This window comes from Typopeltis vanoorti, chromosome 4, assembly GCF_054136105.1.
Source record: "Typopeltis vanoorti isolate ZY-2024b chromosome 4, IOZ_Tvanoo_1.0, whole genome shotgun sequence".
NCBI classification, from domain to species: Eukaryota; Metazoa; Arthropoda; class Arachnida; order Uropygi; family Thelyphonidae; genus Typopeltis; species Typopeltis vanoorti.
Genome location: NC_143552.1, coordinates 98,391,486 through 98,406,423, shown reverse-complemented (window position 1 = coordinate 98,406,423; position 14,938 = coordinate 98,391,486). Strand labels below are relative to the sequence as shown.

Sequence of the window (14,938 nt, the reverse complement as noted above, 5' to 3'; positions counted from 1 at the left end):
CACACAAAGTAACTTTTCTGACTGTCTTAGTTGATGCTGCAATAACTGTGTGTGTATCCTGCTTCTTTATGGACTTGATTCTTCCAAACCCTTCTGGATGAAGGGCAACATTTTTCCAAGAGAACATTCTCCTGATGAGTACATTATCAAGAAAAGTGTACTGATTGTGGCTTCTGATGTTTTCCACTTCTTATTCTGATTTTCTATTAGTGTTTATGGTTTTATGACATAGTTGGATCTTGTTGAGGACGCCTGATAAACAAGAGGAGGAAGTGTTAATTTTCAGGAGGAATTTAGCTAGGCACCAGAGCTCTCTGCCCACCACAGAGCCACACATGAATACTCACTGACCAGCATGTAATGACTGCGCTTGGGAGTAGAATACAAGGGCTACCCTGGAAGCTCTGTGGGCACCACAGTAAGTCTTGAGCCCTGTCCTGAGATCATAGGGATGGAGACTTACTGCAACACCACTGCCCCTTGCAGACAAGCCCTCTGACTGACTGATCTTGGCCAGATCATCCATCTTGCTATAGCAGAGGCCAAAGAAGTGCGACTTTACCAGGATACTCTCCTTCAGGATGATAAGGTCACACCACATGGCAAACATGTCAGCAAGGCTTAAGTTTTAAAAAGGGGTATACCATGAGTAGACATATCGATACAAAATTAATAATGGAAAAAACTCGCGTACAAAGATTATTTAATAGTATAATTTTCGCCTGTGTGTCACAGGCATCTTCAGTACATTAAGCTCAAATTAAACAATAACTGACAATTCCAAAAAGCGCCACCTAAGTAGCTGGTGTAAGATAACTAAAAAGGTCAATAAATTTCCTAAAAAAAAAAATAAATAAATAAAAAATACAATAAAAAGTTAGGAAAGATTAGCTGATTTGTAAAGTACTATCTCCCATAAAGGGGATAGACGTAAGCCATCGGATCTGTTTAAGTTAGGAGAATGAAGTAGAGATCCAATGTCAGCAAGGCATTGGATCCCACTGATAGCATTCTGGAAGATAGTAAAAAAAAAAAAAAAACTGAAGTAAGAGAAGAATATAAGAAGATAGAGTAAGGACAAAAAGGGCTGGTACCATCACTGGGAGGTTCCCCTTCACCACAAACAGATGCCTTACGTATAGGGGTAGGAGGGGAATATTTTGTATAAAAGTGTGAAGTAGATTTTTTACATGGAGACTGGCAAGTGAGCAGAATGCATTGCTGGAATGAGTAAGGTTCAATGTGACATCTTGCTTGTTCAGTGATACCTCCATGATGGGTGTCAACTCCATGAAGGAGTGTTATAATATATTAAATAAATGCTTCTTCCTTCCTCAGCTATTGAAAGTGAAAAGTATTATATAACATCTTACTATTAAAAAGCTTAACCAAAATAAATGCAGAGTTCACAGGTATGTTTTTTTTTCCCTTTGAAAAATGTAAAAAGAAATAAGTGCAGTCAGCTCTTACTATAGCAAACAGTGTTGTTATATCGAATTTGCTCACTATAACCAACTACTGTCAAGTCTCTACCAAAGTTCCACAGGTATAATACTATGCTAAAAATAAATTCACTATAGCAAACCAGTCACCAACTGTGCTATACTAGTGAGTAACTGTATATACCAACTGTGATCATAGTGCCTCTGGTGACCAACTATGGACTTAATCTTTTTGATTAATAAGCCTATTCCATAACTGAATGATCTGAATATTTAGATGCCAGACATCTTGTAATTGCATTGCATGTAAACTTGATAAACTATATTGACAGATTGGTCAGTTTTAACATTTGTGTAATATTAAATCAATTTGAACATTATGCAATATTAAGCTGCTTCTCTCTCTCTCTATGTAAATTTCTGCATGTGTGTGTTTTTGTTGTTCATTCTTAAGGTAACAAGCAGTCATGGTGTTGAACAAACTATCATCTTTCATATTAAATTGTTATAAATCATGCACTATATTATTTATATCAACTGATTAAAGTGACTGATAAGTTACCACTGGATGATAATTATTCTTAATTTTAATTAGTAAAAAATATTGATTAATTTGATTTATTATGCAATTATTAATGTTGAACATGTAAGCATTATCATTACTATTCACAATTTATTACTGTTAATTATTGACAGTATTGTATAGCGATAAGAGATTAAATGATATATAAAAAAACATTTTTTTTTAAAATGAAAAGAAAATAAAGAGTAAAACAGTAGGTAATTACATAAAAAAAAAAAAAGCATAAGCCAATATAACAAAGGATAGAAAAGATCCTTTGTTATATATTACATCTAAATTAAGAAAGATCTTATTTTAGATGTAATCAGTCTTGTGGTAATAGTATCTGGCTTATCTACTGCAGACTTTCCTTTCCATCATCTAAGTTAGTCTTAAGTTGGTTTTTCTGCTTAAAAAAAAATTTTTTTTTGAAGTTGCATTACATTTACTTCTGCATATACTGGGAACTGGATAATCTACAGTAAATGATAATAAAAAGCATTCCACTTTTCTTAAAAAGGATGAGGAATGGCTTTTCTTCCTGTTATAATAGACTTTTTGTAGTATACGCTACAAATATAAAGCTTCAGTGAGTACAAAATTAACTAACTTGAAAATTTCTCTGAAGTCAGTAATATAAATGGTTTATGTAATGCATTTGTGCATACATGCTTATCTTTTAAATTAAAAGAAAATTAATATTCTTACTTTCAAATCCAAAATATTGAGTGCTACAGTTCCTCCTACTTCTGCAGCTACAGTTAAAACAGATGTCAACAAGAACTAAAAATAGAAAAAGGTAAAAAAATTTATAAAAAAATTGAAAATTTAGTGGCAGATTTTTAAAAAGAAACATAAAATAAGAAAATCATGTCCCACATCAGCCATACATAAGTCACAAATATCACATTTATAAGAATAAAATTGATCCTGATCAATTAGAAGTGGTTAAATTAGAATAATTTTTTCAGTAATTTATTACCAAGTAAATGTGAAGATGAACTAGAAAAAAATGAAGATGTTGAGAAATTATTCAATTTCTTTGAAAATTTTTAGAAAAAAAATGGTTAATTGAGGGCTACATTGTAGAAGAAATAGAAATCAAAAATATAAAATATTAAGGAAAGATAGGAAAGAAACAGAAGAATTGCTAATGATAGAAATGTCACCTTGAAGTAGAGAAGCCAGTTGGCAAAAACAACCAGGGTTTGACAAATATACTCGCCCACTCTTCCATGCAAAAAAGATTTTGTTAGCTGGCGAGCAGCCACAGTCCAGACAAAACAGAATATTTTTTATTTGATAAAAATATGACTTATCCAACCATGGTGCAAACACTAATTAATTTTGTGGAACCCCCTATTGACTTATTTGAACATATTAAAAAAAAAATGGGAAGGAGGATCTTGGGCAAGTAATTTATCATTTTTATGCATGGCAAGTAGACTTTTGCATAATTTGTTGAGTTATTCTCAGGAGATTAACAAATGATGCAAAACTACTGATTACTAACCACTAGGGGATGAAAAAGCATGTGGAAGTAAAAGACGGGAGGGGAGGGGAACAGAAAATAATACATTAGAAACCAGCTGGAAGTTGTACCATAGATAAAAGAATATGTCCGCCTAGTTGACTGAGTGGTTAGAGTATCTACTCCCTAACCAACAGACTGGCCAATCCTGCTATGGGCAGAGATATTTGCAACTGTCTTTAGGTTTGAGCTGAATTTCATCACCTAGGTACTCCCCATCCATAAAAGATTGTAAACCTTTTGTGGGTGGGTAGTAAAAAAAAAAGTGAGTGGCAAAGTTTTGAGATGATATGGATGCCTAATCATAGGAATCACAGATACAAAAAATAAAAGAATAGAGATGAATATAACATTCAAGCTGGGAAAGTCACCAGTATAGTTGGGAGGAAAAATTAGAATAAGATGAAACTAATACTATTATCCTATTATGTAGCTAGTAGAGTAGAAATGATTGTGGATAAATGACCTTGCAAGATGGAGAATGGTGATCAGGAGTGACCAATGCAGAGGTAATGATCTTAAAAATGAAGCTATCAAAAAACAATCTTAGAAAAAAAAGTCATAGTCGCAACACTTGAAAAGGAAGCGGAAGTAAAGAATCAAAGGCTACTTACTTGATCGGGGCAAGCTATAAATGTTGCATAAGTATCCATCAGTCTAGTAGTTGGATGCCATGTATTGGTACACATAAATTATTAGTGAAACCACAGCAAAAGATGCTATCCTTATAGAAATAGAATGTGACAAGTGTAATATATTCAAGCAATATGGGGGGGGGGGGAGAATACGGGAATTAACATTTCTCTTTATAAAGCCTTAATATGACCACATATGGATTACTGTACTCAAGTCTGGGTTTCCTGGGGATAAGGAAGTGGTGGAGAGGATCCAGAGGCAAGTGGTCTGTGGAATGCTCCCTATGAGAATAAACTCAGGGTTTGTGGATTGCAAAAATTGGTTGATGGATGGGGAGGGGGGAAGAGGGGATATGATACAAACATTTAGTTACTTAAGGATTTTATAGGAGTGATGTGGGGAAATGTTTCCATATATGGCTAGTGGGGGGGGGGGGTAGAACAAGAGGTTATCACTGGAAGTTGGGTAAGAGTGTAGTTAGCAAAGGACTAGATATTTTGCTTGGAGAGAGTGGTGAATGAAAGGAATGGGTTGTCAGTCAGTTGCAAGTACTTTATTAATGGTTTCAAGGAGAAGTAAGACAACAGATAGTGTTGATAGTTTGGGTCTCCCACAATGAGTCTCAGGACTCCATGGAGGTGTCCAGGCAATAATAATATCTTTGTGAAGGACTGTCTTCTTTTTTAGACTGGTGTTGCTCTAGCAACACACAGATTCGATGATAAAGAGTGACAACTGAATTAGATAAGGAGAATGGATATACCATGATATTACTAGTCTACAAAAGGCATTTGAAAGAACATCACAGGTTATACAAACTGAAAATGAATGGAGATGTAAAATAGGCTTTGTGGCACAGATAAAAGAACAGCTAAGTGAAGAGTATCAAGCAGTAACATGGAGTAATAAAGTCTAAGAAAATGAAGGTGTCTACTACCATGCCATAGTGTTCCCAGTACCGTTAACCTCTCTACCGGTCATGGTGGATGAAATAGTGACACCAAATTGCACTTCTTATCCATGTTATTCAATAGGTGTTACAGAATTGTATCCAGATTTTGCTGAATGTCTATAGATGCCATGGCTGGTTGGGGTGTTAATATACAAGTTGATGCCACTGCATCATAAGTCACTTCTCCAGTTTGGAAGTTAGCAATCATGGTACACCAAACTGTCTAATCCTCTGTTATTCTTTTAATCTTGTAATATCTTTTGTTATCAATTCATTTCTCATTTCTTTAAAGCAACCCAAGAAGTTCTTGGTCTACCAGGAGATCTTCCCGCTAATTTTCTTTCCAGTATTTCCAGAGACATTATCCCTACTAATCTTCTTAATATGTGACCTGCACTCTTGTGGAAGACCTTATAAAGAGAAAGCACAAGTGCTCTTTCCATTCCAATTAACACCTCTAGTTTTTTTGCTTTTTCCAAGAAATCTTCAATACTCACCTGTAGCACCATATCTCAAAGGCCCACATTTCTTCATTTTGAATTTTGTGTATAACCACATCTTACATCTAATTCAATGTGAACCATACACAGGATTTTATTATTCTTAGTCTATTTATTCCTAAGATCTATTAAATTATTTAAGGAATTTGCAATGTATACTGGAATATTAATTAAAAGAAATTTTAATGAATACTTCCTATATTTCGGCAATGTCACATTGCCATCTTCATGGGAACATACAAATATGACACGTGCATGCAGGAACTACAAAAAGCAAATGAGGCAGAAGATAAGAAACTACTCTTGTTCCTAAAGTCCTAATGGTACCCCATAGCAGGCTATATTGGATTGCCTTGGCCATTGTAAGTCTCCCAAATTTGAGGCAGTCTCATGCACCCAAATTTGTTGAGATTTGGAATGTTTTTTTAGAGCTAAGGCTGATTCTATGAATAGTCTTTTGTACTTGAACTTGCTGTGGTGTATTACTTTGGCTTTCTTCCAACGTATTCTCTGGGATGTATCCAGAGCATGGTCTGCAAGCCCAGAGTGGCTGTACTGGTGAAACTGGATGTAGTCCTTGTGTACTGAAATCCTGATATTCGTTGTCCTGCCTGTTTGGCCAAAGTAGGACAGTTTAAAGCTGCAAGGGACCTGGTATATGCCAGATAGATCTAGAGGGAAGTAGTTGATCTTTGGTAGAGCAGATGAAGATGCCACCTTTTTATATGGTTTGTAACAAGAAGTCAGGTCATATTTTTTAAGGATTTTGGTTATTTTTTCAGAGGTGCCCCAGATGTAAGGAATGGTGATAGACTTAGTATAATCTTTATTGTGAAGAGGCAGAGGGGGGGGGGGGGGTTGTGGTTTACTGGTTTTATTTGGGGGGGGGGGGGTTGTAGCCATTGGCTAAGGATGTGGTTTAGTTCTATAGTTAGGACATTGTCATCTGAACAGATTAATTTTGCCCTGTTATATAGTGTTTTAATAACCCCATATTGTTGTGGGGGAAGGGCGGGGGGAATTGCTGGTGAATGTATCTGGCTGTATGGGTGGGTTTTCTATAAACAGAAAACTAAGGATCCATCAGGCTGGTGAGTGATTAGAGACTCTAGGAAAGGGAGACTGTTGTTTTCCTCTTTTTTCCAAGGTGAACAGGATTCTGGGTGTTGGTTGTTCAAGTGTGTTAAGAAGGAGTGGAGTGTATCTGAGCCATGTGGCCACATAGCGAACACATCATCCACGTAATGAAGCCAAATAGTGGGTTTTTGTGGGGCAGAGTTTAAGGCTTTCTCTTCAAAAATCTTCATAAAGAAGTTGCCAAGGGTGGGGAAAGTGATGAACCCATGGCTGTCCCCTCTGTTTGTAGAATTTTCCTTGCCAAACGAAATAGCCTGAGTTTATTGTGAACTGAAATAGGACTGAGACATCGGGAGGAAATTTGGCTTGGATGAGCTCCAAGGTCTCCTTGAGCGGGACATTTGTGAATAGGGAGGAGATGTCAAAACTGACCATTATGTCATTATGTTGGAGTGAGAGGTTTTCTATACTGGCTTTGAAGTGGGCTGAGTTTTTTTTTTTTTTTTTTTTTTTTTTTATGTGTGATGGTGTTGCCAGTATAGTGTGTGTGAGCACTTTGGCTAAATGTTTGACTAATTTATATGTGGGGGGAATCAATGCCATCCACTATGGAACGTAATGGCACATTTAGTTTATGTATTTTTGGAAGTACATATAAACTAGGGGGGGGGGGGGTCTATAGTTATAAGGTTTTAATATGTTGGTAACTTCCACAGGCCAAGAAGTGACCTTCTTAAGGAATCTATGGAGTTCTAATTTTGGAGCTGGTAGGATTATATTCAATAGGGAGGTAGGTAGTCCGATCTAATAATAAAGCATTAAGCTTACCTGTCCTGTGTATTCCTTTTGGTTGAGAACCACAGTGGCGTTACCCTTATCTGCTTTGGTGATTACTATTTCCTTGTTTTTTTTCATCTCTAGTAGAGCTGTATATTCGTCTTTGGTTATGTTGGTTTTTGGTGGTCTTGCTTTGGTGAGAACACCAGCTACATCAAATTGTTGGCGATATGGTTTTGGAAGGTTGTGGATACCACGTAGGTCTCAAAGTAAAGTGTCTCTTCAAGTTGTATTCTTTGTTGATGGATATGGATTCGTTGCACAGCAAACCTTTATTCAGAATAAAATAATAATCCTCCGTCCAGTTGTCTTGAAATTGACGATTCTCTGCATCTACTTTTCTTTTTTTTTGCAATAACCCCTGACATTGTCCCAAATTTATAAGCAATATTCAGAACTGTCAAACAAAACTGTCTTCTACACAGCAGGCACCGAACAGAACACAACATCGACGCAGGCACCGAACAAAGCACAACACCAACACAAGTACCAAACTGACACGTTCACACACGCCACTAGTCAAAGGGAGAAAGAGACCTTGGTTGGAGAAAACAGTGTGTTTTCTGCAAGTCATATGATGTCAGCTTAATGTGAGTTAGTAGAACACACCATGTTTTCTCCCACCAAGAATCAGACAAACTTTGCTGAAATAGATTAGGGCCGGATCAAAAGAAGTAGTGGGCCAGGGGGTTGCCCATATGTACCCTAGACCTATCTGGCGTATACGTGCCCTAGACCTATCTAGACTAGGTCCTTTGCAGCTGTAAACTGTCCTACTTTGGCCAAACAGGCAGGACAGCGAATATCAGGATTTCAGAACACAAGGACTAGATTCGGTTTCACCAGTACGGCCACTCTGGGCTTGCAGACCATGCTCTGGATACCTGCCACAGAATACGTTGGAAGAAAGCCAAAGTAATACACCGCAGCAAGTTCAGGTACGAAAGACTATTCATAGAATCAGCCTCAGCTCTAAAAAAACATTCTAAATCTCAACAAATTTGGGAGATTTACATCATGAGAACATCAGCCCAACAGCCAAGACAACTCAATATAGCCTGCTAAGGGGAGCACCATTAGGACTTTAGGAATAAGAGTAGTTTCTTATCTTCTGCCTCATTTGCTTTTTGTAGTTCCTGCATGCACGTGTCATATTTGCATGTTCCCATGAAGATGGCAATGTGATATTGCCGAAATATAGGAAGTATTCATTAAAGTTTCTTTTAATTAATATTCCAGTATATGTTGCAAATTCCTTAAATAATTTAATATAGTCGTGTTACCAACGTATAAACCTTTCTACAAGTATTCTTAAGATCATTAGTAATTTATTATTCCAAAATGTTCTTGCTCCACCTTTTGTATAATCATTACTCCTAAATAATTATAAGCCTTTACATCATGAACAAATCCCACTGATGCTCTTAAATTTGTGTTTTGCTGCTGTTTTTTTGCTTATTACCACATACTGTACTGTACTTGGTTTTAAGTGTAATACCAAGCCTTCCAGCAATTTGATTAATATTTCAACCATTATTTGTAATTCCATTTTTGATTTAGCTATGAACACCAAATCAGCAAATCTAATGTTAATTCTGTTGCCATTCATTTTTATTCCACTTTAATTTCTTCATATTATTTCATTATTATTCACTATATATACTGAAAGTATAGTGGTATACCTTTGTCTCATTCCTCTTTTAATATCTATTGTTTCGTTATTAATTTCATTTATAATTTGTATCTTCTGATTCCAGTATGTAATTCTGTTATTATTCCAAGGTCTTTTGTATCAGTTTGAATATTTTTATTCAGTTTTCATGTGCCTTATTGTGTCAAATGATGCTTTTTGAAAGTCTATGAAGCACTGATATGTTATTTATTCCTAATGATGAATTAATGGTATTTAGGCATGTTCTAAAGCAGTGCGTTTCCCAAAGTGTTGTACACATACCTGGGGTATATGAAAGTTTTTTTAAAAAAAAAAAAAGCTGTATAACCAGGAAGAAACCTCCATGTATCCTTTAAGGGAATGTGGAGAACCAACCAGGCTTCTGACCTAATGTCCAATCCTTATATTCCCATGGTGCACCCTGCTAGGTATTTACCTGGGTACTGAATGAAAGGATGGGCAGGCAATTTAAGATTTAGCCAACCAAACTGTATTCTTATTGGCTTAAACCCTAGAGCAAATTGATGATACAACATAATAGAATTTCATGCTGGCTGGGGCATCGACTGGTTAAAAAAGGAGATGCCCCAGTGGTGTGTGTTAGCAAAACTAATCCACCCTAATGTGCTAGCACAGCTAATCTCAAGTGGTATGGTCACTTCAACAAAAATGCGTAAGGCAAGATTAGCAAAACAAGTGTTCTTTGCCAGGAAAAAGACCAAGATCTAGGTGAATTGATACAGTAAAAAGTGCCTTAGAAGAACAAATATATAAGATCTGGTAATATGAGTCTTGACAGATAGAAAATAAAATAAATTTCATAATTTATTTGTTTCTATTGCATGTTTATTGGATTCTTATAACTAAAATGTGTTTAATAATTTTTTTAAAAAAATCTTTTTTCACATGTTTGTAATTTATTATAACACAAATGTTAAAAATTACTTTATAATTATTCATGTTGGAAAGATTTTATTATTATAAACTTTATCCAAATTAGCTTTCCCTGTTATCCTAAACCACCAGTATGTGCTGGTGTTACTAAAATTATCCTTTAGATGCTGGTCTAAAGGATAATATCTAATTGCTTGTCAATGATGCAAAGTTGGGATGGGTGATACTTTTCTAATATGGAATCTCTGAAGAATAATTCAAACACACCGATGCTATGGATAAATGATTAGCATCTCTTTCAGTTCAATCCTGAAAGTGAAAGTAATGCATTTGGGATTGAAGAGAGTGCAGATCAAGAATAATGTTGATTGAAATTCACTGCATATAACTGATAAAGGGAGATACCAGGAGTAATAGTGCTCATGAAGTTCAGAAGGCCCATTGATCACATGGTAGTCATCACAATGATTAACTGCAATGGCACAGAGAACACCAACTTTCAAGAATAAGTTATTTTTCTTTATATGGCTTTTGATAAGAGAAATTTGGACTACTACTCAGATATTATCACCGTGGTTCTTTTGAGAGGATGAGAAGACAGCACAGAATGGCTCAGACATGTAATTACAATAACACTGAACTTGTAATATTGCATATGAGGACAGACTGAGGGAATATAGGCTTCAAAAGGCTGATAAATATACAGTGGAGTTGGGATAGAAACTTAGTACATAAATTTCAAGTTCTGGTAAGCAAAGAAAGAAAACAAGATCATCCTTAAAAAAGAATACATGAAGTGTAAGCCTTTCTCATGGTGGGATAAGCTGCCATTTGACAGTGTAGCGAGTTCTTCAGTGAATGAATGAATGACCTGAAGATATATAACTGGGGTGCAAGTTGAGATTCTTCTATAATCTGCCCTTGGACACACCCATCGTGATAATAATCATATACAGATACATAAAACTAACTGATGTTAAGTATTAATATGCATTCATTAATACTTACAAATTTCATTACACAGTTGCCCCTTCTATAGGAACCAATCCACCCAATCATTCCTGACATGTAAAAAGAACAAAACAAAAATATAAGATACAGCATATATTAAATCGAATAAATACTTAATATTATGTTGATAAGTGGAACTGTAATTTAATTCTTTAAAACACTGGGAGAGAGAGAGAGATCTTTACTCTCTCACCCTAACAAAAGAAAAATTAAGGAATAAAGAAACAATAATAGAACAATTATGAAAATCTTAAATATTTAATGAAATAACGTTTATAAATACATTAATAACAGGCCTCTACTGTTGTTGCTAGGATCCCAATTTACCAACAATATAGCCATCAAAAGTAAACCTCAAACTCATTCCATTACATACTTAGCATTCACAGTACATATTGGCAATGCATTTCAGTCACCCATGTTTTATAATAGGCATGCATGTACACACACAAAACCTACCTCATGTCCTCCTTCACCACTTATGAAAGTTCCAGGGTGGCCTCTCTTACATTGACTTATCTCTGCCATATTAATCCTTCTAGATCCCTTCAACTTAAATATTTCAATCTTATCATCTCTTCTGTTTATCCAGTAAACACAGCAATTTACATTTCCTAAATGCTTCCCCCACATCATTCCTGAGACCTAATATTGCCTTAGTTACTCATTCTCTAGACCCCCCCCCCAGAGATTTCATAATAAAAACCAGGTGATCAAATTTGCACACAGTCCAGGTGTAGTCTGATCAAGGCTTACCAAGTAGAATTTTATCTGCACTTGTTAATATGCTCCTTATCACAATAGCAATGCCGTGTAGTCTTTGCAACTCAGCAAAAGCTTAAAGACTGTCAAAGATCATCTTGTCCATATCTTGAATCTCAACCACTACTTAAACACGGTACCAGTAATATGGTCCTAGCCATTTACACAGCAAAGTGCAACATCTTACACTCACCAAGCTGAAGTCTAAATCTTCCTGAAGGGACTTGACATGGCATTACTATTTCTTCTCAACTTAAAAGCATCTCCTGTCATTTCACATGAAATATCATTAACAAGTTTAATGGTGGTGGCCCAAGAACAGAATGCAGCAATATATCACTGGTTACCTTCTTTTTCTAAGACAATGTCCCAGTCCTTGCCATACCATATACAACTTGCAGGTATCATTGAGACAGCCAATCTCCTATCAATCTAACCAATTATTATCCATACCCATCTTCAATTTGCCATGTGACAATCTGTTAAATACTACTTAAAAAAAAAAAGTGCAAGTATCACTGTATGAGTCCTCCAAATCCAACACATTTATTTTTTCATAAAATAAATTAGAGTGGTAAAGCAAGATCTGCTCTTTAAACTAATGCAAACTATCAGATCTTAGGTTTATCAATCCAATCTAGTATTATATTCCATCTCTCCAATACCTTAACTACAAATGCAGATATACATATATACTGGTCTATAACTGGAAACATTTATCTTAGCACCACTTTTGTACAGAAGCACTATTCTGCCTTCTTTCACTCATTCAAGACCCTCTCTGTTACAAGAATCTCATTAAACAACCAAATCAAAAGGCACAGTGAAATCTGCAAATTGCTGAAAAAGTGGCGATATATCATCCAACTCTCAAGTATGTTGCCATCTAGCCTATTCAACACCACATCTTATGGAGGAGTTATTTCTTACTTCTATTTCCTCCTGCAGCATTTGTCTCTTCTAATTGTTACACATCATTCACACCAGAATGAATTACACTGACAAAATAGTCAAATAATTCCAACTTTACATAACTATTCTTTTTTTTTCTTCTTACATTTTCTTTACCTAACTCTTTCTTTTCTCTCCATATTTATGAATGCCACTTTTATAATCTCATTTTATATGCTTTATACATCTGGTCATTGCCTACTATAATCTTCCATAAACTTTTTCCACTATTTGTTTAATTTCGCTATTCATAATCAGTCTATTTATTCACCTGATTCTTAGCACATAGTTGTGCATGGTGTCATACACGTACCAGCCACTGAATTAGAAACTTATACAGATGTACACAGATGTCACTTACAAAATGTATATATGCAAAATACTTGGTCATGTGTATCATGTGTTCTAAGCAACTATTTAAGAATGCTGCTGGTCAGTAATAGTCAGTGTTGATCACAATGGGAAAAACAAATGATCTGGCTGGAGCCACGATTTTGAAAACAGCAAAACTGGCTGGTGTTTCAAAAGGTGAGATATCCTGGGTGTTTAATCAGTGGAAAAATAACCCATTTACTTGTTTAAGAGGCATAACTTATTTAAGAGGCAAAGGGTTGTATGGTGTGCAGCAATTGACTGCAGCATTTAATGAAGGCTGTTTGTAACCCATATCTTACCAAACTACACACAGGGAATTGAAGAGGATCAGTATTGGCAGTTACATGCCTATACGTAAAATAAATTTCTTCTAATTCAGAAACTGGTATATGTAGGAGCCCTAAGTAATTTCCATGCTCTATCAATCTCTTTTCCTCACAGCATATCATTCCATGGTATTGATGTTAGCTGATCAACTATAGAGCCTTCTATAATCACCTACCTGGTAGTTCCACATATTCCTTTACTGTAATCTTTCCCTGCTTGCCCCCTTTAAGTCAGTACTCCTGATCATTCTGACAGTGCTAATAACTCTTAACAGACTATCAACAAATTCGAGACACCCCCCAAAAAAAACACCTTTTGTTACTTCAATCACATACTATGCAAAGTAGTTTAGAAATTTCTTTGCTTCCATAAGCTCTCTTTCTTCCAATCCATATTCCTAAATCTCCATTAATATCACTTTACTTGACCTACCTTAAACATTTTGTGATCACTGAACTTTATAGTCCCAGAACTATCAACGTCCATTATATACACTATTCATTTCAAATTCATCAAATAACCTCAAAGTCATTCTACATACTGCTACTTTGCCTCTCAGTCCTAAGCAGGCATATTACTTTTATAACAATAAGAATTTCTATAATAATAAATATGATAAAAATAACTTCCAGCCTGCTTGGTCGAGTGGATAGTATACCTACTCTCCAATCAACACGTTTTGGGTTGGAGTTCCACTGTGGGCTTGAGTGTTTATAAAAACCAGCTCTGGACAAGCTTGTATAGCTCTGAATTTATAAAGGCTTAAAAATAAATCTCTCTCTCTCTCTCTCCACCCTCCATTTTTCTCCCTCATATCTCTTCACATAAGGTTCTATATTCCTCCCATTATAAGGTTTAATGAAATAAATACAGCACATAAATAACAAACACATTTAATCAATCGTATATTTTATCTCTGTCATCAAGACATTGTCGGGGAAACAACATTAAAATTGCAAAAATACATGCAAAACTGCACAAAACAGTAAGCGGAAAAAAATGGACTGAAAGCCTAAAGTCCAATTAGGGGCATCCTCTATGGGTGCTGTTCACTAGCCTAAGTTTTTTGGGAGGGAGGCCCAGGAATTAAAGTTTGTCAAATCTTAGGAAGTTTAATATGACCATATTTATTAAGATTAGGTTATTTAAATAAAAAATAATAAAAATCTGCTGGTGATTCTAAAAAAGTTTCTCAAGTTTGTATTTGTTATGGTAAAGCATAGTAGTTTTTTTTCTATTTGATTCTGTGCAAAGTATCCAAGGCATGATCAGCTAGAACTGACTGATCATATGACCAGCAGATTTATTTCCTATGTTCTTCCAGGTAGATGTTAGCAGATCTCCTAGTTTGACCATATGATGAGTTACAGGAACAAACACTTTACATTACAGATGAAGGCCGATAGCTT

General features: G+C 35.5%; 1 protein-coding gene across 1 annotated transcript in view; it reads right to left on the bottom strand.

The window, feature by feature from the left end:
- LOC150107540 (tetraspanin-9-like) overlaps positions 1 to 14,938 on the bottom strand; it is a 176,910-nt gene that overhangs the window by 55,567 nt on the left and 106,405 nt on the right. The window contains exons 4-5 of the mRNA XM_090391943.1: positions 11,112 to 11,164; positions 2,713 to 2,787 (exon numbers count right to left, since the gene is read on the bottom strand). Coding sequence (XP_090248069.1) covers positions 2,713 to 2,787; positions 11,112 to 11,164 — 128 coding nt within the window. The remainder of the gene's footprint in view (positions 1 to 2,712; positions 2,788 to 11,111; positions 11,165 to 14,938) is intronic.